The following is a 24,799-nucleotide window of genomic DNA, read 5'->3' as shown; positions in this document are numbered from 1 at the left end:
CCACGTCTCCTGATGTACTGGCCTGTCTCCTGGTAGCGCCTCCATGCTCTGGACACTACGCTGACAGACACAGCAAACCTTCTTGCCACAGCTCGCATTGATGTGCCATCCTGGATGAGCTGCACTACCTGAGCCACGTGTGTGGGTTGTAGACTCCGTCTCATGCTACCACTAGAGTGAAAGCACCGCCAGCATTCAAAAGTGACCAAAACATCAGCCAGGAAGCATAGGAACAGAGAAGTGGTCTGTGGTCACCACCTGCAGAACCACTTCTTTATTGGGGGTGTCTTGCTAATTGCCTATAATTGCTGAACACGCACCCTTGTGGGGCCCCAGTGTTGAGGATCAGCGAAGTGGAGATGTTGTTTCCTACCTTCACCACCTGGGGGCGGCCCGTCAGGAAGTACAGGACCCAGTTGCACCGGGCGGGGTTCAGACCCAGGGCCTCAAGCTTAATGATGAGCTTGGAGGGTACTATGGTGTTGAATTCTGAGCTATAGTCAATGAACAGCATTCTTACATAGGTATTCCTCTTGTCCAGATGGGATAGGGCAGTGTAAAGTGTGATGGCGATTTTTATCGTCTGTGGATCTATTGGGGCGGTAAGCAAATTGAAGTGGGTCTAGAGTGACAGGTAAGGTAGAGGTGACATGATCCTTGACTAGTCTCTCAAATCACTTCATGATGACAGAGGTGAGTGCTACGGTGCGTTAGTCATTTAGTTCAGTTACCTTTGCTTTCTTGGGTACAGGAACAATAGTGGCCATCTTGAAGCATGTGGGAACAGCAGACTGGGAAAGGGAGAGATTTAATATGTCCATGAACACACCAGCCAGCTGGTCTGCGCATGCTCTGAGGTCGCGGCTAGGGATGCCGTCTGGGCCGGCAGCCTTGCGGGGGTTAACATGCTTAAATGTCTTAATCACGTCGGCCACAGAAAAGGAGAGGCCACAGCCCTTGGTAGTGGGCCTCGTCGGTGGCACTGTGTTATCCTCAAAGCGGGCGAAGAAAGTGTTTAGCTTGTCTGGAAGCGAGACGTCGGTCTCGGCGACGTGGCTTGTTTTCCTTTTGTAGTCCATGATTGTCTGTAGACCCTGCCACACGCGTCTCGTGTCTGAGCCGTTGAATTGCGACTCCACTTTGTCTCTATACTGATGTTTTGCCAGTTTAATTGCCTTGCGGAGTGAGTAGCTACACTGTTTGTATTCTGCCATATTCCCAGTCACCTTGCCATGGTTGAATGCGGTGGTTCGCGCTTTCAGTTTTGCGCGAATGCTGCCATCTATCCACGATTTCTGGTTAGGGTAGGTTTTAATAGTCACAGTGGGCACAACATCACCTTTACAGTTCCTTCAGTCACCGTTTCAGTGTATTCGTCTAAATTATTTTCGCAAGCCACCCGGAACGTATCCCAGTCCACGTGATCAAAATAATCTTGAAGCGTTATTCCGATTGGTCAGACCAGCGTTGAATAGTCCTTAGCACGGGTACTTCCTGTTTGAGTTTCTGCCTATAGGAAGGGAGGAGCAAAATGGAGTCGTGGTCAGATTTGCCGAAAGGAGGGCCTTATAACCATCCCGGAACTTCGAATAGCAATGGTCGAGGATTTTAGCAGCCCGAGTACAACAGTCGATATGTTGATAGAACTTCGGCAGCCTAGTCCTCAAATTTGCTTTGTTAAAATCCCTGGCTACAATAAATGCAGCCTCAGGATATGTGGTTTCCAGTTTGCATAAAGTCCAGTGAAGTTCTTTGAGGGCCGTCGTGGTATCGGCTTGAGGGGGGATATACACGGCCGTGACTATAACCAAAGAGAATTCTCTTGGGAGATAATACGGTCGGCATTTGATTGTGAGGTATTCTAGGTCGGGTGAACAGAAGGACTCGAGTTCCTGTATGTTACTACAATTACACCATGAGTCATTAATCATGAAACACACACCTCCGCCCTTCTGCTTCCCGGAGAGATATTTATTCCTGTCTGTGCAATGAACTGAGAACCCATCTGGCTGGACCGATTTCGACAGAATATCCCCAGAGAGCCATGTTTCCGTGAAACAAAGTATGTTACAGGCCTTGATGTCTCTCTGGAAAGAAATCCTTGCCCGGAGCTCATCGACCTTGTTAACCAAAGACTGAACATTAGCGAGTAGAATACTTGGAAGCGGTGGGTGGTGTGCGCGCTTCCTCAGTCAAACCAGCAGGCCGCTCCGAGTGCCTCTCCTCCATCGTCGATGTTTTGGGTCAGCCGCTGGAATCAGTTCAGTTGCCCTGGGGAGAGCAAACAAAGGATCTACTTCGGGAAAGTCGTATTCCTTGTCGTAATGCTGGTGAATTACCGCCGCTCTGATATCCAATCGTTTTTTCCCGGCTGTACGTAATGATACAAAACACTTTCTGAGCTAATAATGTAAAAAATAATACATAAAAAAACAAAATACCGCAAAGTTTCCTAAGAGCTAGTCGCGAGGCCGCCATCTTCGTCGGCACCAGTCTAATAGAGCATTTAGGCTTTTGTTTCAAGTAAATTAGACCAACTTTTATGCCTGTGCACAGTACTTCTAAAAATGAATCTTTCACTCCGCTCTTTACCTCAGCCAGGCAGTGTTGCAGCGCGAGGTGGAAATACTTTGAAAACAGCTACTGCAGCATTTATTTTACTATAAATGTGATCATACTTGATCAAATGTGAGTGAAATGCTCTCACTGTGGAGCCCCGACCACCCGCCAACATGGCTGGTGAAATAGGCATCTTACCCACCAATGCCAAAATGTACCTGCATGCTGTACCATAATTTTAGGCCCTGACTGTGGGTAACTAATTTACAAGTGTAAGGTATTGTGGGTAACTAACTTACGAGAGCTCTCCTGCAGCGTCATGGTCCGGAGGAGGATCTGAGGTATCTCTAGACTCTCCCCCATGTTGTTCTTGGACCAGATCTCCACCAGGTACGGAGTGTCAGGTTTCAGACCACGCAGCTGGAACTGCATCTGATTGGCTGTCTGCTGCTCTGGCCCCTCCCCCTGCTGCGGAACATTGATCTCTGCCAGCTGGCTGTAGTCAGCCAGTGTGTTGTCTTGGAAACGCAGCATCACCTGAGAATCACAATGGAAATAAGTAATGCTCCTCAAGGATAAATAACTGTATTTTTTTATTTAATTTTAATTGAAAAAAAGCCTTTAGACTAAATCCTTGATAGCTGTTTTAAAAGTGTGGAATAGTGTTTCTGACTGGAGCGGCTTTATATGTATTTTAATGATACATTCAATCAATAAATCAATCAATGACCTTGGAGATGGAATGTCCCTCGACCAGAGTCCAGGTAATGATGGCAGAGGAGTCGGTGATGTTACAGCTCCTGATGTTGGACAGGGCCGGGGGCAACTCTGGTAGAAGAGACAGGATAGCATGGGATACTATAGTATAGACACCAGAGAGGATATAGAATAGTATAGACACCAGAGAGGATATATTATAGTATAGACACCAGAGAGGATATAGTATAGTATAGACACCAGAGAGGATATAGTATAGACACCAGAGAGGATATAGGATAGTATAGACACCAGAGAGGATATAGTATAGACACCAGAGAGGATATAGTATAGACACCAGTGAGGATATAGGATAGTATAGACACCAGAGAGGATATAGTATAGTATAGACACCAGAGAGGATATAGGATAGTATAGACACCAGAGAGGATATAGTATAGTATAGACACCAGAGAGGATATAGTATAGACACCAGAGAGGATATAGTATAGACACCAGAGAGGATAGAGTATAGACACCAGAGAGGATATAGGATAGTATAGACACCAGAGAGGATATAGTATAGTATAGACACCAGAGAGGATAGTATAGTATAGACACCAGAGAGGATATAGTATAGTATAGACACCAGAGAGGATATAGGATAGTATAGACACCAGAGAGGATATAGTATAGTATAGACACCACAGAGGATATAGTATAGACACCAGAGAGGATATAGGATAGTATAGACACCAGAGAGGATATAGTATAGTATAGACACCAGAGAGGATAGTATAGTATAGACACCAGAGAGGATATAGTATAGTATAGACACCAGAGAGGATATAGTATAGTATAGACACCAGAGAGGATACAGTATAGACACCAGAGAGGATATAGTATAGACACCAGAGCGGATATAGTATAGTATAGACACCAGAGAGGATATAGTATAGACACCAGAGAGGATATAGTATAGACACCAGAGAGGATATAGTATAGTATAGACACCAGAGAGGATATAGGATAGTATAGACACCAGAGAGGATATAGGATAGTATAGACACCAGAGAGGATATAGAATAGTATAGACACCAGAGAGGATATAGTATAGTATAGACACCAGAGAGGATATAGGATAGTATAGACACCAGAGAGGATATAGTATAGTATAGACACCAGAGAGGATATAGAATAGTATAGACACCAGAGAGGATATATTATAGTATAGACACCAGAGAGGATATATGACAGTATAGACACCAGAGAGGATATAGTATAGTATAGACACCAGAGAGGATATAGTATAGACACCAGAGAGGATATAGTATAGTATAGACACCAGAGAGGATAGTATAGTATAGACACCAGAGAGGATATAGTATAGTATAGACACCAGAGAGGATATAGTATAGTATAGACACCAGAGAGGATATAGGATAGTATAGACACCAGAGAGGATATAGTATAGTATAGACACCAGAGAGGATATAGTATAGACACCAGAGAGGATATAGGATAGTATAGACACCAGAGAGGATATAGTATAGTATAGACACCAGAGAGGATAGTATAGTATAGACACCAGAGAGGATATAGTATAGTATAGACACCAGAGAGGATATAGTATAGTATAGACACCAGAGAGGATAGTATAGTATAGACACCAGAGAGGATATAGTATAGTATAGACACCAGAGAGGATATAGGATAGTATAGACACCAGAGAGGATATAGTATAGACACCAGAGAGGATATAGTATAGTATAGACACCAGAGATTATATCTATACAACCAGCGACTTTTTCCTCATTTGTGTTGCTCAACTCATCGCATAATGTGCATGTGCCAATTGAATCTCAGTTCACGTAGTACCTAGTACGAGCAACACAAATGAGGAAAAAGTCGGTGGTTGTTTTCAATAAAGGTTTATATTAAAAGTATACATTTCAGCACCACGCAGAAGGAGCGCTGTTGTACAGCACAAACACAGGTACTGGTAAGCGTTTTCAGAATTTTTACAAATATCGACTGATGGTAACTCAATGTTGTTGCTTGCAAATCGTGAGACCAGTTATAAAAACTCAACTCCACCTCGATATACACTACATTACCAAAAGTACGTGGACACCTGCTCGTCGAACATCTCAATCCAAAATCATGGGCATTAATATGGAGTTGGTCCCCCCTTTGCTGCTATAACAGCCTCCACTCTTCTGGGAAGGCTTTCCACTAGATGTTGGAACATTGCTGCGGGGACTTGTCATTGTATGCTGTAGTGTTAAGATTTCCCTTCACTGGAACTAAGGGGCCTAGCCCAAACGATAAAAAACAGCCCCAGACCATTATTCCTCCTCCACCAAACATTACAGTTGGCACTATGCATTCGGGCAGGTAGCATTCTCCTGGTATCCGCCAAACCCAGATTCGTCCATTGGACTTCCAGATGGTGAAGCGTGATTCATCACTCCAGATAACGCGTTTCCACTGCTCCAGAGTCTAATGGCGGCGGGCTTTACACCACTCCAGCTGACGCTTGGCATTGCACATGGGGATCTTAGGCTTGTGTGCGGCTGCACAGCCATGGAAACCTATTTCATGAAGCTCCCGACGAACAGTTCTTGTGCTGACGTTGCTTCAGCACTCGGCGGTCTCGTTCTGTGAGCTTGTGTGGCCTACCACTTCCCTGCTGAGCCGTTGTTGCTCCTAGACGTTTCCACTTCACAATAACAGCACTTACAGATGACCGGGGCAGCTCTAGCAGGGCAGACATTTGACGAACTGACTTGTTGGAAAGGTGGCATCCTATGACGGTGCCACGTTGGAAGTCACTGAGCTCTTCAATAAGGCCCTTCTACTGCCAATGTTTGTCTATGGAGATTGCATGGCTGTGCGCTCGATTTTATACACCTGTCAGCAACGTGTGTGGCTGAAATAGAATCCACTGATTTGAAGGGGTGTCCACATACTGCTGTATATACAGTGTAAGAGAACAGAGTTAAGTGTTCCCCAGCTACTGCCCTCCCAGGTCTTACCGTTGCTTAGTGTCCATGCAGAGACAGGCAGGCTGTGCTGTCCCACCGACACCGTCATCATCCTCACCCTGCACTCATACTTGTGTCTGGGCTTCAGCTCTGGCAGAAAACAACAAACCCATTACATTACTGTCCTAAAAACATGATGCCTACCAAACCACTGTACAGTCCAGCAATACGCTAGGCAATCACCATTATTCTAAATTGTACTCCAGCCGGTGAGTAATGTCTTGTGGTTAAACTACTTAAATCTGACCAAATTACATGAGATTTTTGTTCTGGGTTTACCGAGATTAGCCAGTGACCAACCAGATACAATGCGATACAATACAACATACAATACTTTGATTTCCATGGAAATTCATGATAATATTAGTGTACACTATGTCAGTGCAGTACATTCATGACAATATTAGCGTACTCCAGGGATCATCAACTAGATTCAGCCGCGGGCCGATTTGTTGTTGAGCAGATGGTCTGGGGGCTGGAACATATATAATTACAAATAATTTGTAGACTGCAAATTGACCGCAAGAAGCCCAAACAGATATAATCTTTGACAAAAACATAATAATTTCAAACCTTGCTTACATTTGTATACGATCACGTCTCTACTATACGTGGGAATACTTGGGAACAGATTTCTTAAATTAAAATAATTGGAGCTGATTTCCTTGTGTTTTTACAGTCTTATGTCCAACTATATAAAATAAAAAATAAATGTATTTATTATTATTTTTTGCTCGGAAGACATGGGGGGAACCCCGGCGTACACTAAATCAGTACAGTAAATTCATGACAATATTAGCGTACAGTATATCTGTTCAGTCCTCCTCACCTATCAGCTGGATGCCCGTCAAGTTGGAAGGGAGCTGGTAGATCTTCACGTTCCCAGGGTCAGATCTCTGAACACACTCCACCTGAGAAGGTAATAATACATCATATTTAGCAGAAGCCTTTATCCGAAGCCCTGCGATAGACTAGCATCCTGTCCAGGGGGTTTACTAGTACATCAATCTGCTTCACGCTACAGAAACAGGAGATAGACTCCTGCCCTATGGGCCGTTCTGGATCACTCTACAGAAACAGGAGATAGACTCCTGCCCTATGGGCCGTTCTGGTTCACTCTACAGAAACAGGAGATAGACTCCTGCCCTATGGGCCGTTCTGGATCACTCTACAGAAACAGGAGATAGACTCCTGCCCTATGGGCCGTTCTGGATCACTCTACAGAAACAGGAGATAGACTCCTGCCCTATGGGCCGTTCTGGATCACTCTACAGAAACAGGAGATAGACTCCTGCCCTATGGGCCGTTCTGGATCACTCTACAGAAACAGGAGGTAGACTCCTGCCCTATGGGCCGTTCTGGATCACTCTTCAGAAACAGGAGATAGACTCCTGCCCTATGGGCCGTTCTGGATCACTCTACAGAAACAGGAGGTAGACTCCTGCCCTATGGGCCGTTCTGGATCACTCTACAGAAACAGGAGGTAGACTCCTGCCCTATGGGCCGTTCTGGATCACTCTACAGAAACAGGAGGTAGACTCCTGCCCTATGGGCCGTTCTGGATCACTCTACAGAAACAGGAGGTAGACTCCTGCCCTATGGGCCGTTCTGGATCACTCTTCAGAAACAGGAGATAGACTCCTGCCCTATGGGCCGTTCTGGATCACTCTACAGAAACAGGAGGTAGACTCCTGCCCTATGGGCCGTTCTGGATCACTCTACAGAAACAGGAGGTAGACTCCTGCCCTATGGGCCGTTCTGGATCACTCTTCAGAAACAGGAGATAAACTCCTGCCCTATGGGCCGTTCTGGATCACTCTACAGAAACAGGAGATAGACTCCTGCCCTATGGGCCGTTCTGGATCACTCTACAGAAACAGGAGGTAGACTCCTGCCCTATGGGCCGTTCTGGATCACTCTACAGAAACAGGAGGTAGACTCCTGCCCTATGGGCCGTTCTGGATCACTCTACAGAAACAGGAGGTAGACTCCTGCCCTATGGGCCGTTCTGGTTCACTCTACAGAAACAGGAGATCAACTCCTGCCCTATGGGCCGTTCTGGATCGGACAAAGCTACTTAGTAAGTTACTACTACTTTTTCCCAAAGGAACTTACAGTACACAATGAGTGACAGAATTGTTGTTGTATGTGACCCTAGCCAGGAATAGATCCCACAACCCTGGTGTTTCTAGAGCTATGCTCTAAACAACTGAGACACAGAGGGCCGCTTACCTGGAAGGTCCAGTCTTCCTTGGGAGACCCAGGCCCAACGACACGGTCCCAGGACAGGCCCAGGGATGTCTGGGATACAGGGACAAGCCTCACCCCAGAGGGGAGTGGGTGATCTGGATGAGCGGGAGGGTTAGGGGAGAGAGGGAGTAAGGGAGAAGGAGAGAAAGAGTCTTGAGGTCAGGGAGAGACTGGGATCCTGCCATAGGTCAGTTGATTTAGTAGTGAAATGCCTTGGGCCTATTCTTCTCTGTGGTTAGCTATTCGGAAAGTATTCAGACCCCTTGACTTTTTCCACATTTTGTTACGTTACAGCCTTATTCTAAAAGGGATTAAAAATATGTTTTTCTTCTTAAATCTACACACAATACCCCATAATGACAAAGCAAAAACAGGTTTTATTTTTTGCAAATGTATAAAAAAATTAAAACAGAAATATCACATTTAAATAAGTATTCAAACCCTTTACTGAATACTTTGTTGAAGCGCCTTTGGCAGCGATTACAGCCTCAAATCTTCTTGGGTATGACGCTACAAGCTTGGCACACCTGTATTTGGGGAGTTTCTCCCATTCTTCTCTGCAGATACTCTCAAGCTCTGTCAGGTTGAATGGGGAGCGTCGCTGCACAGCTATTTTCAGGTCTCTCCAGAGATGTTCGATCGGGTTCAAGTCCGGGCTCTGGCTGGGCCACTCAAGGACATTCAGAGACTTGTCCCGAAGCCACTCCTGCGTTGTCTTGGCTGCGTGATTAGGGTCGTTGTCCTGTTGGAAGGTGAACCTTCACCCCAGTCTGAGGTCCTGAGCGCTCTGGAGCAGGTTTTCATCAAGGATCTCTCTGTACTTTGCTCCGTTCATCTTTCCCTCTATCCTGACTAGTCTCCCAGTCCCTGCCGCTGAAAAAACATCCCAACAGCATGATGCTGCCACCACCATGCATCACCGTAGGGATGGTTCCAGGTCTCCTCCGGACATGACACTTGGCATTCAGGCCAAAGAGTTCAATCTTGGTTTCATCAGACCAAAGAATCTTGTTTCTCATGGTCTGAGAGTCCTTTAGGTGCCTCTTGGCAAACTCCAAGCGGGCTGTCATGTGCCTTTTACTGAGGAGTGGCTTCCGTCTGGCCACTCTACCATAAAGGCCTGATTGGTGGAGTGCTGCAGAGATGGTTGTCCTTCTGGAAGGTTCTCCCATCTCCACAGAGGAACTCCGGAGCTCTGTCTGAGTGACCATCGGGTTCTTGGTCACCTCCCTGACCAAGGCCCTTCTCCCCCAATTGCTCAGTTTGTCCGGGCGGCCAGCTCTAGGAAGAGTTTTGGTGGTTCCAAACAGATGGAGGCCACTGTGTTCTTGGGGACCTTTGATGCTGCAGAAATGTGTTGGTACCCTTCCCCAGATCTGTGCCTCGACACAATCCTGTCTCGGAGCTCCACGGACAATTCCTTTGACCTCATGGCTTGGTTTTTGCTCTGACATGTACTGTCAACTTTGGAACCTTGTATAGAGAGGTGTGTTCCTTTCCAAATCATGTCCAATCAATTTAATTTACCACAGGTGGACTCCAATCAAGTTGTAGAAACATCTCAAGGATCATCAATAGAAACAGGACGCACCTGAGCTCAATTTTCGAGTCTCATAGCAAAGTGTCTGAATAGTTATGTAAATTAGGCATTTCTGTTTTTTATTTTTAATACATTTGCAAACATTTCTACAACCTTTTGTCATTATGGGGTATTGTGTGTAGATTGATGAGGAAATAGTTTTATTTAATCCATTTTAGAATAAGGCTGTAAACGTAACAAAATATGGAAAAAGTCAAGGGGTCTGAATACTTTCCAAATGCACTGTAACTCAGAGGCTAGCGGTAAATCAGGTTTCTGTAAGGCCTCCATGTGTCATTAGTAATGTCCAGATCAGAGGAAATTCCCTTGCTGATGTCCACCTGAGGTTGGATTTTAAAGAGAATGGGATGGTTCTTACCCAGCATCTGGGTTACTGAGGTGGGTTACTGAGGTGGGTTACTAGGGTGGTTACTAGGGTGGTTACTAGGGTGGTTACTAGGGTGATTACTAGGGTGGTACTTACCACAGAACTACAGTGTTAGTTCATTTTAATGATATGTTTTTTACCAATCCATTCTAATTCTATAGTTCTTCTGGTTCTTCTATAGTTCTCACCAAGCATCTGTGTGGAGAAGCTGGCCTCTGGCCCGGGAAACCCCGCCCCTCCTGCGCCATGGCGACTCAGCTGGACAAAGGTGGTGTACTGGGTCATAGGAGACAGGTTCTCTAGCTTCACCACCAGGCCAACCACTGAGAGAGAGGGAGAGGGAGGCAGGGAGGGAGGGAGGGAGGGAGTTAGGGAGGGAGTGAGGGAGTGAGGGAGGGAGGGAGGGAGGCAGGGAGGGAGGGAGGGAGGGAGTGAGGGAGGGAGTGAGGGAGTGAGGGAGGGAGGGAGGGAGGGAGGCAGGGAGGGAGGGAGAGAGGGAGGGAGGGAGGGAGGGAGGGAGGGATGGAGGCAGGGAGGGAGGGAGAGAGGGAGAGAGGGAGGGAGGGAGGGAGGGAGGGAGGGAGGGAGGGAGGGAGGGAGGGAGGGAGGGAGGGAGGGAGGGAGGGATGGAGGGAGTGAGTGAGTGAGTGAGTGAGTGAGTGAGTGAGTGAGTGAGTGAGTGAGTGAGTGAGTGAGTGAGTGAGTGAGTGAGTGAGTGAGTGAGTGAGGGAGGGAGGGAGGGAGGGAGGGAGGGAGGGAGGCAGGCAGGGTGGGAGGGAGGGAGGGAGGGAGGGGGCTCATCACTCACGTGCATCAATGACTCCATATGATGATGTTGACAAAGGTTTCTACACGTACAAAGTAATACTTGGAAGAACACATAAGTGGAAGAGGACCTTCTGGAAGCAGTATGTTAGTTTCCAACACACAATAACATCCCTCAGGGAGATGATATCATTCTAATTGTTCAGTACAGTCATGATAACAACTAGTGGGATGAAGTTTCAGGAAACATTTACTGAAGCTCACAGGAATGTGATATCATTTAGCACATCATTATACTCCCGTTGAGACCAGGGCCCATATTCAAGAGGGGTGCTTTAAAGTCGGAGTGCTTCAGGTCCCCCCTGCCCATATAATCGTATTCATTATGATCAAAAAGGCTACTCTGAGGCCTCCTGAATGGCGCAGCGTTCTAAGGCACTGCATCGCAGTGTTGTGGCGTCACTACAGCCTGAGGTTCGATCCCAGGCTGTGCCACAACCGGCCGTGACTGGGAGTCCCATAGGGCGGCGCACAATTGGCCCAGCGTTGTCCGGGTTAGGGAGGGTTTGGCCGGGTGGGGCTTTACTTGGCTCATCACGCTCTAGCGACTCCTTGTGGCGGGCCGGGCGCCTGCAGGCTGACTTCGGTCGTCAGTTGAACGGTGTTTCCTCCGACACATTGGTGCAGCTTGCTTCCGGGTTAAGCGAGCGGTTGTCAAGAAGCGCGGTTTGGCGAGTCATGTTTCGGAGGACGCATGACTCGACCTTCCCTCTCCCAAGCCCGTTGGGGAGTTGCAGCGATGAGACAAGATCGTAATCACGAAGTTGGTGAGAAAAAGTAGGGTAAAAATGACAACAACAATTATTTATTTTTATATTAACAATTGGTACTTAATGTGGAAAAAACGAAATGTATGCTGTTTTCCAATTCTAGTAGAAATATTTCAGATGACTTATGCATTGGATGGTTCTTTCATCGAGCAGGTAAGAGTGTACAGTGCAGGTAAGAGTTCATGTCTGTGGGTGGACAGTGCAGATAAGAGTTAATGTCTGTGGGTAGACAGTGCAGGTAAGAGTTCATGTCTGTGGGTGGACAGTACCTTCAACGGTCTTCCATACAGAGGTATTGACCTGCTTGTAGATGACCTTGACAGAGGTCACCGGTCCGTCTCCTGTGTACGGCTCCTTATTGACCAACACAACCAGGTGATGCGGACCACTACCGTTCAACATGGGAGGGTTCTGGGGCTTTGGAGGGACTGAAGAGAGAAAGCAACTGATCTACATCCACAGAATAGCTATGGAGAAGGTACTAACCAGCGCTGGTTTCCCAGACCCAGATCAATCATTCTCAATGGAGATTATCCATTGAAAGTACTTTAGTCTAAGACTAGGTATAATCTGGGTCTGGGAAACGGGACTAAATTTGAGTGATTTTGACTCTTACCTTGGACGATGACCATGAACTCTCTCTCTGCCTGCCCTGCTGTAGTTTTCACCTGGCAGATCCAACGACCAGCATCTCGCTCAGTGATCTTATCCACCCTGAACGTAGATGTGGTCTGGTCATCCACCGTATCAGTGTCAAAAGCCTAGGAAAATATAAATCAAGCATTTGATTAGAAGAAATGGCTAATGCAGTGATTGCTAATAATGGTGATTGTGAGTGTGTATGCTGATCATAGCTAATCCTAATGATTTTTCATCATCAAATTAACTTCCATCTACTTAAGGATACACATCTATACAAAAAATTTAAATAATTTGTGTTCCACTTACATAGCCTGGGTGTGACAATGACCGTAGGAGTTGGCAAGACAGCACAAATAGATCTGGGACCAGGCTACCACTTACATATATTCTGGTTTTGTCTGGTTTGAGTAGGATGATCTCTCCATGTAATGGTGCTGGTTGGCCCGTGGCGCTACAGTTGACGAGGTGGTGAATCCCAGCGTTCAACTCTGTATCGATCAGGTTACTGACCACAACAGGCGCCCTGTCTATAGGCAACATCATCATCAACAAGATCATCATCATCATCATCATCAGCAACAACAACAACAATCAATCATTCATTCATTCATTCATTCATTCAATCCATCAATCAATCAATCAATCAATCACCTTTAAGGATAGTGGGAGACTTTATAGAGCTAAAGTTACCATGTTTTAAAACCTTTTACCTTCTCTTTCACAGTGAGCACCGTGTCGTCCCTCACACACACAGCCACGGAAGCGGTCACACTTTCCCTTGTCCCCACACTCACACTTCAGTTTGCAGCCAGCTCCATAGAACCCTGGAGGACACGCTGGAGACACAGGGAGAAGACAATACAACTTTAACTGATGGTCCAGCCATTGACCAATCAGATGCCATACAGTACAATATGATACGATACAATACAATACATTAGAATCCGATACAATACAATACGATACAATACAATACGATACAATATGATACAATTAGAATTGATTGATTGAAAACCTTTATTGCCCCGAAGGGAATCTGTTTACAATAGGATACAATACATTTTACATTTACATTACATTTTAGTCATTTAGCAGACGCTCTTATCCAGAGCGACTTACAGTTAGTGAATACATATTTTTTTTATACTGCCCCCCCGTGGGAATCGAACCCACAACCCTGGCGTTGCAAACGCCATGCTCTATCAACTGAGCTACATCCCTGCCGGCCATTCCCTCCCCTAACCTGGACGACGCTGGGCCAATTGTGCGCCGCCCATGAGTCTCCCGGTCGCGGCCGGCGGCGACAGAGCCTGGATTCGAACCAGGATCTCTAGTGGCACAGTTAGCACTGCAATGCAGTGCCTTAGACCACTGCGCCACTCATACAATACAATAGGATACAATACAATAGGATACAATACGATACTTTACAATATGATACAATAGGATAAAATACAATAGGATACAATACAATAGGATACAATACAATAGGATACAATACAATAGGATACAATACAATACGATACTTAAGCAATAATACATGAGAGGCCATGTGTTATGGCATGTGTTACATGGCTGTGACTTGGTCATGGCCACGAGGTGAAGCCAAGCAGACCACCACAGCCATGATACAAATGTCATGACACATGGACTCCAGTGTATTATTGCTTTTATACAACGGGTTACCAGCATTAAAAAGCTATATTCTTTCCCAAACCATCAATTTTTCAAACAAAACGTGATGCTACATTCACTAACACTGGTGACATGTTAGGTGCTCTCTGGTCGTTAGGTCTAGTCACATTGACTGCCATGTAAAGCAAAGGGATGGTTGATAGTTCCAGAACCTTGGTTTCTAGAGACGCTGGTCCATGGTTCTGAACACAGCGCACGTCTATGCATAGGAAAATTGAATGACAGATGGAAAACATGATATAGGGGTGCTGTCCATGGATCTGAAAACAGAGCTGAGACTTTGTAGCAAAGACATTGATACAGCAGATCAGAAACCACAATGACACATTTTGCCAGATGGTCACAGCATCGACAGCTATTTATTTATGATACATTCAATCCCGGGGTCCCAAGCGCAGCTGGGTGCCGTTTCTCAGGAACAACTGTTGTCGCACCCAGCTGTTAGGATGTTACTCCATCTCCTCATGTTTTTCCCGTCCCTGCGCTCCCTTCTCAGCTGTATTATGATACCAGCAAACACATTGTCTGAGTTCAGGAACTCAATATCTCTCATCAGGCACCAAGACCGGCTCAGTGGGCTCATTTAAGTGGCGGTTTAGACCCGCCTGCAGTCCAGCGGAGCTGCTGATTCCATATCGGTCTCCGTTTAGACCGGCCCGCAGTCCAGCGGAGCTGCTGATTCCATATCGGTCTCCGTTTAGACCGGCCCGCAGTCCAGCGGAGCTGCTGATTCCATATCGGTCTCCGTTTAGACCGGCCCGCAGTCCAGCGGAGCTGCTGATTCCATATCGGTCTCCGTTTAGACCGGCCCGCAGTCCAGCGGAGCTGCTGATTCCATATCGGTCTCCGTTTAGACCGGCCCGCAGTCCAGCGGAGCTGCTGATTCCATATCGGTCTCCGTTTAGACCGGCCCGCAGTCCAGCGAAGCTGCTGATTCCATATCGGTCTCCGTTTAGACCGGCCCGCAGTCCAGCGGAGCTGCTGATTCCATATCGGTCTCCGTTTAGACCGGCCCGCAGTCCAGCGAAGCTGCTGATTCCATATCGGTCTCCGTTTAGACCGGCCCGCAGTCCAGCGGAGCTGCTGATTCCATATCGGTCTCCGTTTAGACCGGCCCGCAGTCCAGCGGAGCTGCTGATTCCATATCGGTCTCCTTTAGCAGTCCTTGCGGTGGCTTAGAAACTCCTGAGAATTTTCCCCATCTTAGTGGATGAAACAAATCAAAAGTGACTTTAAAATCATCCATGACGAGTTAGAGGTGCTAAGACTAGTAGTTGTTATAATTGGAGTGGTAGTGCGTTGCTAGGTAACGACGTAAACGATGCCACTCTATCTGAACGTGGCCGTGTGCATCCTGTCTCATATATCACTGGCAGGAGAGGCTGTAACAATGGGAATCCCAAACCACCCGTTGTATAAAATACAATACAATACGATACAATACGATATGATACAATACAATACGATACAATACAATATGATACAATACGATACAATACAATACGATACAATACAATACGATACAATACGATATACGATACAATACAATACGATACAATACGATATGATACAATACAATACGATACAATACAATACAATACGATACGATACAATACAATACAATATGATACAATACAATACGATACAATACAATACGATACAATACAATACGATACAATACAATATGATACAATACAATACGATACAATACAATATGATACAATATAATATGATACAATATGATACAATATGATACAATATGATAAAATACGATACAATACAATACGATACAATACAATACAATACGATACAATACAATATGATACAATACAATACGATACAATACGATATGATACAATACAATACGATACAATACGATATGATACAATACAATACGATACAATACGATATGATACAGTACAATACGATACAATACAATACGATACGATACGATACAATACAATACAATATGATACAATACAATACAATACAATACGATACAATACAATACAATATGATACAATACAATACGATACAATACGATACAATACAATACGATACAATACAATACAATATGATACAATACGATACAATACAATATAATATGATACAATACGATACAATATGATACAATATAATATGATACAATATGATACAATACGATACAATACAATATGATACAATATAATATGATGCAATACAATACAATACAATACAATACAATACAATACAATACAGTACGATACAATACAATACAATACAATACAATACAATACCATACGATACAATACGATACTATACAATATACATTTACATTACATTTACGTCATTTAGCAGACGCTCTTATCCAGAGCGACTTACAAATTGGTGCATTCACCTTATGATAGCCAGTGGGACAACCACTTTACAATTTTTTTATATTTTTTTTAAATATTTTTTTCTATTTTTGTATTTTTGAGTATATTTTTAATTTTCATTTGTTTTATATATATATATATATATATATATATATATATTTTATATATATTTTGTAAATATATATTTTTATTTTTGTATTTTTTATATATATTATAATTATAATGTATTTTTCTTATTATTATTGTTATTTTTTTTTTATTTTTTGGGGGGGGGTGGGGTAGGGGGGGGGGTAGAAGGATTACTTTTATCCTATCCCAGGTATTCCTTAAAGAGTTGGGGTTTCAAGTGTCTCCAGAAGGTGGTGAGTGACTCCGCTGTCCTGGTGTCGTGAGGGAGCTTGTTCCACCATTGGGGTGCCAGAGCAGCGAATAGTTTTGACTGGGCTGAGCGGGAACTATGCTTCCGCAGAGGTAGGGGAGCCAGCAGGCCAGAGGTGGAAGAACACAATGCCCTCGTTTGGGTGTAGGGACTGATCAGAGCCTGAAGGTAAGGAGGTGCCGTTCCCCTCACAGCTCCGTAGGCAAGCACCATGGTCTTGTAGCAGATGCGAGCTTCAACTGGAAGCCAGTGGAGTGTGCGGAGGAGCGGGGTGACGTGAGAGAACTTGGGAAGGTTGAACACCAGACAGGCTGCAGCGTTCTGGATGAGTTGTAGGGGTTTAATGGCACAGGCAGGGAGCCCAGCCAACAGCGAGTTGCAGTAATCCAGACGGGAGATGACAAGTGCCTGGATTAGGACCAGTGCCGCTTCCTGTGTAAGGTAGGGTCGTACTCTGTGAATGTTGTAGAGCATGAACCTACACGATCGGGTCACCGCTTTGATGTTAGCGGAGAACGACAGGGTGTTGTCCAGGGTCACGCCAAGGCTCTTCGCACTCTGGGAGGAGGACACAACGGAGTTGTCAACTGTGATGGCAAGATCATGGAGCGGGCAGTCCTTCCCCAGGAGGAAGAGCAGCTCCGTCTTGCCGAGGTTCAGCTTGAGGTGGTGATCCGACATCCACACTGATATGTCTGCCAGACATGCAGAGATGCGATTCACCACCTGGTTATCAGAAGGGGGAAAGGAGAAGATGAGTTGTGTGTCGTCTGCGTAGCAATGATAGGAGAGACCATGTGAGGATATGACAGAGCCAAGTGACTTGGTGTATAGAGAGAATAGGAGAGGGCCTAGAACTGAGCCCTGGGGGACACCAGTGGTGAGAGCACGCCACCTGGTAGAAGCGACCTGTCAGGTAGGACGCAATCCAAGAATGAGCCGCGCCGGAGATGCCCAACTTGGAGAGGGTGGAGAGGGTGGAGAGGAGGATCTGATGGTTCACAGTATCAAAGGCAGCAGATAGGTCTAGAAGGACGAGAGCAGAGGAGAGAGAGTTAGCTTTAGCAGTGCGGAGAGCCTCCGTGACACAGAGAAGAGCAGTCTCAGTTGAATGACCAGTCTTGAAACCTGACTGGTTTGGATCAAGAAGGTCATTCTGAGAGAGATAGCAGGAGAGTTGGCTATAGACGGCACGCTCAAGAGTTTTGGAGAGAAAAGAAAGAAGGGATACTGGTCTGTAGTTGTTGACATCGGAGGGATTGAGTGTAGGGTGTTGTCCAGGGTCACGCCAAGGTTCTTTGCACTCTGGGAGGAGGACACAACGGAGTTGTCAACTGTGATGGCAAGATCATGGAGCGGGCAGTCCTTCTCCAGGAGGAAGAGCAGCTCCGTCTTGCCGAGGTTCAGCTTGAGGTGGTGATCCGACATCCACACTGATATGTCTGCCAGACATGCAGAGATGCGATTCACCACCTGGTTATCAGAAGGGGGAAAGGAGAAGATTAATTGTGTGTCGTCTGCGTAGCAATGATAGGAGAGACCATGTGAGGATATGACAGAGCCAAGTGACTTGGTGTATAGAGAGAATAGGAGAGGGCCTAGAACTGAGCCCTGGGGGACACCAGTGGTGAGAGCACGCCACCTGGTAGGAGCGACCTGTCAGGTAGGACGCAATCCAAGAGTGAGCCGCGCCGGAGATGCCCAACTTGGAGAGGGTGGAGAGGGTGGAGAGGAGGATCTGATGGTTCACAGTATCAAAGGCAGCAGATAGGTCTAGAAGGATGAGAGCAGAGGAGAGAGAGTTAGCTTTAGCAGTGCGGAGTGCCTCCGTGACACAGAGAAGAGCAGTCTCAGTTGAATGACCAGTCTTGAAACCTGACTGGTTTGGATCAAGAAGGTAATTCTGAGAGAGATAGCAGGAGAGTTGGCTATAGACGGCACGCTCAAGAGTTTTGGAGAGAAAAGAAAGAAGGGATACTGTTCTGTAGTTGTTGACATCGGAGGGATCGAGTGTAGGTTTTTTGAGGAGGGGTGCAACTCTCGCTTTCTTGAAGATGGAAGGGACATAGCCAACGGACAAGGATGAATTGATGAGCGAGGTGAGGTTAGGGAGAAGGTCTCCGGAAATGGTCAGGAGAAGAGAGGAGGGGATAGGGTCAAGCGGGCAGGTTGTTGGGCGGCCGGCCGTCACAATTCGCAAGATTTCATCTGGAGAGAGAGGGGAGAAAGAAGTCAAAGCATAGGGTAGGGCAGTGTGAGCAGGACCAGCGGTGTCATTTGACTTAATAAATGAGGATCGGATGTCGTCAACCTTATTTTCAAAATGGTTGACGAAGTCATCCACAGAGAGGGAGGAGGGAGGGGGAGGAGGAGGATTCAACAGGGAGGAGAAGGTGGCAAAGAGCTTCCTAGGGTTAGAGGCAGAGGCATTACATTTAGAGTGGTAGAAAGTGGCTTTAGCAGCGGAAACAGAGGAAGAAAATGTAGAGAGGAGGGAGTGAAAAGATGCCAGGTCTGCAGGGAGTCTAGTTTTCTTCCATTTCCGCTCGGCTGTCCGGAGCCCTGTTCTGTGAGCTCGCAATGAATCGTCAAGCCACGGAGCAGGAGGGGAGGACCGAGCCGGCCGGGAGGATAGGGGACATAGAGAGTCAAAAGATTCAGAGAGGGAGGAGAGGAGGGTTGAGGAGGCAGAATCAGGAGATTGGAGGGAGAAGGCTTTAGCAGAGGGAAGAGATGACAGGATGGAAGAGGAGAGAGTAGCGGGAGAGAGAGAGCGAAGGTTGCGACAGCACATTACCATCTGTGTAGGGGCAGAGTGAGTAGTGTTGGAGGAGAGCGAGAGAGAAAAGGATACGAAGTAGTGGTCAGAGACATGGAGGGGAGTTGCAGTGAGATTAGTAGAAGAACAGCATCTAGTAAAGATGAGGTCAAGCGTATTGCCTGCCTTGTGAGTAGGGGGGGACGGTGTGAGGGTGAGGTCAAAAGAGGAAAGGAGTGGAAAGAAGGAGGCAGAGAGAAATGAGTCAAAGGCAGACATAGGGAGGTTAAAGTCACCCAGAACTGTGAGGGGTGAGCCATCCTCAGGAAAGGAACTTATCAAGGCGTCAAGCTCATTGATGAACTCTCCAAGGGAACCTGGAGGGCGATAAATGACAAGGATGTTAAGCTTGAATGGGCTAGTGACTATATGATACAATACGATACGATACAATATGATACATTACAATACAATATGATACAATACGATACAATACAATAAGATATGATACAATAATATACAATACGATACAATATGATACAATACGATATCATATGATACAATACAATACGATACGATACAATACAATACAATACAATACGATACAATACAATATGATACAATACGATACAATACAATACAATACAATTCAATACCATACCATATGATATGATACAATAATATACAATACGATACAATATGATACATTTACATTTTAGTCATTTAGCAGACGCTCTTATCCAGAGCGACTTACAGTTAGTGAAATTTTTTTTTTTTTTATACTGGCCCCCCGTGGGAATCGAACCCACAATCCTGGCGTTGCAAACGCCATGCTCTATCAACTGAGCTACATCCCTGCCGGCCATTCCCTCCTCTACCCTGGACGACATTGTGCGCCGCCCATGAGTATCCCGGTCGCGGCCGGCTGCGACAGAGCCTGGATTCAAACCAGGATCTCTAGTGGCACAGTTAGCACTGCGATGCAGTGCCTTAGACCACTGCGCCACTCGGGAGTACCCGATACAATACAATATGATACAATATGATACAATACGATGCGATCCAATACGATATGATACAATACGATACAATAATTCTGTCGACTGTCTTGTCAACTCAGCAAAAACAGATCTGGGACCACCAGGCTAACTGTATTGTCCATTTTCATAGAACTTCATGAACATATCAGTGTATATCAGTACAGAGATTAGCCCCTCCCCCCTTCACCTTCACTACAGTTGAATCCTTTCCAGCCGGCACCACAGGAGCAGCCGTATGGATCTCTCTGACAGAACACCATGGACCTGCAGTATCCGTCTCTACACCACTCCTTACACGTCCTCCCAAACTTACCCTCGCCACACACTGGAAAATAAATCAGTATTTTATTACAACACACTGTCCTCGCCACACACTGGAAAACATTGGTCTTTGACTACCATGGGTGCTTCCAAAACGGAACCCTATTCCCTATATAATGCATGTACTACTATGGGCCCTGGTCGAAAGTAGTGCACTATATCAAATCTAGTGATATATACTGATCAAAAGTAGTGAACAGGGTTCCATTTGGGACGCAGTCATTTGATTACCACACACTGCCCTCGCCACACACTGCCCTCGCCACACACTGCCCTCTCCACACACTGCCCTCTCCACACACTGCCCTCGCCACACACTGCCCTCTCCACACACTGCCCTCTCCACACACTGCCCTCTCCACACACTGCCCTCGCCACACACTGCCCTCGCCACACACTGCCCTCGCCACACACTGCCCTCGCCACACACTGCCCTCGCCACACACTGCCCTCGCCACACACTGCCCTCGCCACACACTGCCCTCGCCAAACACTGCCCTCGCCACACACTGCCCTCGCCACACACTGCCCTCGCCACACACTGCCCTCTCCACACACTGCCCTCGCCACACACTGCCCTCGCCACACACTGCCCTCTCCACACACTGCCCTCGCCACACACACTGCCCTCTCCACACACTGCCCTCGCCACACACACTGCCCTCTCCACACACTGCCCTCTCCACACACTGCCCTCGCCACACACTGCCCTCTCCACACACTGCCCTCTCCACACACTGCCCTCTCCACACACTGCCCTCTCCACACACTGCCCTCTCCACACACTGCCCTCTCCACACACTGCCCTCGCCACACACTGCCCTCTCCACACACTGCCCTCTCCACACACTGCCCTCGCCACACACTGCCCTCTCCACACACTGCCCTCTCCACACACTGCCCTCTCCACACACTGCCCTCGCCACACACTGCCCTCGCCACACACTGCCCTCGCCACACACTGCCCTCTCCACACACTGCCCTCTCCACACACTGCCCTCGCCACACACTGCCCTCTCCACACACTGCCCTCTCCAAACACTGCCCTCGCCACACACTGCCCTCGCCACACAGCATAGTAAAGCAAATGAGTGTGTAATTACAGAGCATTCCAGAATTCTAAAGTCCCCTACCAACATTCCATGGTGATTAGGAAACATTCCAAAGAGCCAGATAGCAGACTACAGCATTAAACCCCAGCAGTATAATCAGCCAGAACACATTTAGTAGCAGACTACAGCATTAAACCCCAGCAGTATAATCAGCCAGAACACATTTAGTAGCAGACTACAGCATTAACCCCCAGCAGTATAATCAGCCAGAACACATTTAGTAGCAGACTACAGCATTAAACCCCAGAACAGTATAATCAGCCAGAACACATTTAGTAGCAGACTACAGCATTAAACCCCAGCAGTATAATCAGCCAGAACACATTTAGTAGCAGACTACAGCATTAAACCCCAGCAGTATAATCAGCCAGAACACATTTAGTAGACAATAAAACACATTCCACTATAACTCGACTACATTCTATAATTCTATAATCTAAAAACACATTCCCTTCGGGGCAATAAAGGTTTTCAATTAAACAATTCTAACATTGAAAAGAAAAGCCTATGATGATAAATATATATATATATAATTTATATAAGTTAAATAAGAATGTACAAAACATTAAGAACACCTTCCTAATAGAGTTGCCCCCCCCCCCCCCCCCCCCTTTTGAATCTACAAGGTGTCGAAAGCGTTCCACAGGGATGCTGGCCCATGTTGCCTCCAATGCTTCCCACAGTCAAGTTGTCTGGATGTCCTTTGGGTGGTGGACCGTTCTTGAAACACACTCGAAACTGTTGAGTGTGTAAAACCCAGCAGCGTTGCAGTTCTTGACACAAACCGGTGCACCTGGCAACTACTACCATACCCCGTTCAAAGGCACTTGAATGTTTTGTCTTGCCCATTCTTCCTCTGAATGGCACACAATCCATGTCTCTATTGTCTCAAGACTTAAAAATCCTTCTTTAACATGTCTCCTCCCCTTCATCTACCAGGCTATTAGATATGAGATGAAGGCCTACCAGGCTATTAGATATGAGATGAAGGCCTACCAGGATATTAGATATGAGATGTAGGCCTACCAGGATATTAGATATGAGATGTAGGCCTACCAGGATATTAGATATGAGATGTAGGCCTACCAGGATATTAGATATGAGATGTAGGCCTACCAGGATATTAGATATGAGATGTAGGCCTACCAGGATATTAGATATGAGATGTAGGCCTACCAGGATATTAGATATGAGATGTAGGCCTACCAGGATATTAGATATGAGATGAAGGCCTACCAGGATATTAGATATGAGATGTAGGCCTACCAGGATATTAGATATGAGATGAAGGCCTACCAGGATATTAGATATGAGATGAAGGCCTACCAGGATATTAGATATGAGATGTAGGCCTACCAGGCTATTAGATATGAGATGAAGGCCTACCAGGATATTAGATATGAGATGTAGGCCTACCAGGCTATTAGATATGAGATGAAGGCCTACCAGGATATTAGATATGAGATTTAGGCCTACCAGTCTATTAGATATGAGATGAAGGCCTACCAGGATATTAGATATGAGATGAAGGCCTACCAGGATATTAGATATGAGATGTAGGCCTACCAGGCTATTAGATATGAGATGAAGGCCTACCAGGCTATTAGATATGAGATGTAGGCCTACCAGGATATTAGATTATGTGTTTTTTTACAAAGACATTTATAGTCAGCATTCATTGGCTTTTTACCAGTTTCACAGGTGTGTCCCTTGAAGCCGGGTGGACAGATGCATTCTCCCGTCTCGTCATGACAGACCCCTCCGTTAGAGCACCGAGGACAGCTATGTTGACAGCTAGGACCCCACAGGCCAGCCTTGCATTCTGGGATTGAAACATAGAGCACTTGTTAGAAAGGAATTCTCTGGGCTGAGGGAAAATAATCCTGGACCGAAATGTGTTGGGGCTGCAATGGATACACTACATTTAGTTGGCTTGAGTCAATTCTAAATGGTCAATTGAATTTCCAGTGTAGCTAACAGATACAAGTTTCACACAAAACTGACGAAAGCAAAAAACGGGTTGTTTTGGTAGAATAAGGAACATTGTATAGTACTACAATAGTATTGTGTAGATGTAGAACTGCAGTAGTATTGGGTAGTATTCTGTAGTATTGGGTATTATAGGGTATTGGGTTGTACTGCTGTAGTAGGGTGTAGTAATGGGTAGTATTGGGTAGTATTGCAGTAGTATTTGGTGGTATTGGGTAGTATTACAGTAGTATTTGGTGTGGTATTGGGTAGTATTACAGTAGTATTTGGTGGTATTGGGTAGTATTACAGTAGTATTTGGTGGAGTTGGGTAGTATTACAGTAGTATTTGGTGGTATTGGGTAGTATTACAGTAGTATTTGGTGGTATTGGGTAGCATTACAGTAGTATTT

The 24,799-nt window shown here is 46.0% G+C and overlaps 1 protein-coding gene across 1 annotated transcript in view; it reads right to left on the bottom strand.

Annotated features, from left to right (window-relative positions):
- The window catches only part of LOC311118547 (angiopoietin-1 receptor-like), a gene marked incomplete at both ends in the record, with an annotated part of 52,144 nt that overhangs the window by 6,608 nt on the left and 20,737 nt on the right, over positions 1-24,799 (bottom strand). The window contains 12 exons of the mRNA XM_084193338.1: positions 2,859-3,096; positions 3,290-3,387; positions 6,294-6,392; positions 7,132-7,213; positions 8,535-8,647; positions 10,708-10,842; positions 12,384-12,542; positions 12,731-12,875; positions 13,138-13,283; positions 13,467-13,592; positions 21,173-21,310; positions 24,109-24,240. Of these exons, the coding sequence (XP_084049464.1) occupies positions 2,859-3,096; positions 3,290-3,387; positions 6,294-6,392; positions 7,132-7,213; positions 8,535-8,647; positions 10,708-10,842; positions 12,384-12,542; positions 12,731-12,875; positions 13,138-13,283; positions 13,467-13,592; positions 21,173-21,310; positions 24,109-24,240 (1,611 nt within the window). The remainder of the gene's footprint in view (positions 1-2,858; positions 3,097-3,289; positions 3,388-6,293; positions 6,393-7,131; positions 7,214-8,534; positions 8,648-10,707; positions 10,843-12,383; positions 12,543-12,730; positions 12,876-13,137; positions 13,284-13,466; positions 13,593-21,172; positions 21,311-24,108; positions 24,241-24,799) is intronic.

Source organism: Coregonus lavaretus, assembly GCF_964263955.1.
Source record: "Coregonus lavaretus genome assembly, contig: HAP1_SCAFFOLD_236, whole genome shotgun sequence".
In the NCBI taxonomy this organism is placed as follows: domain Eukaryota; kingdom Metazoa; phylum Chordata; class Actinopteri; order Salmoniformes; family Salmonidae; genus Coregonus; species Coregonus lavaretus.
This window is presented reverse-complemented; position numbering and strand designations above follow the sequence as displayed.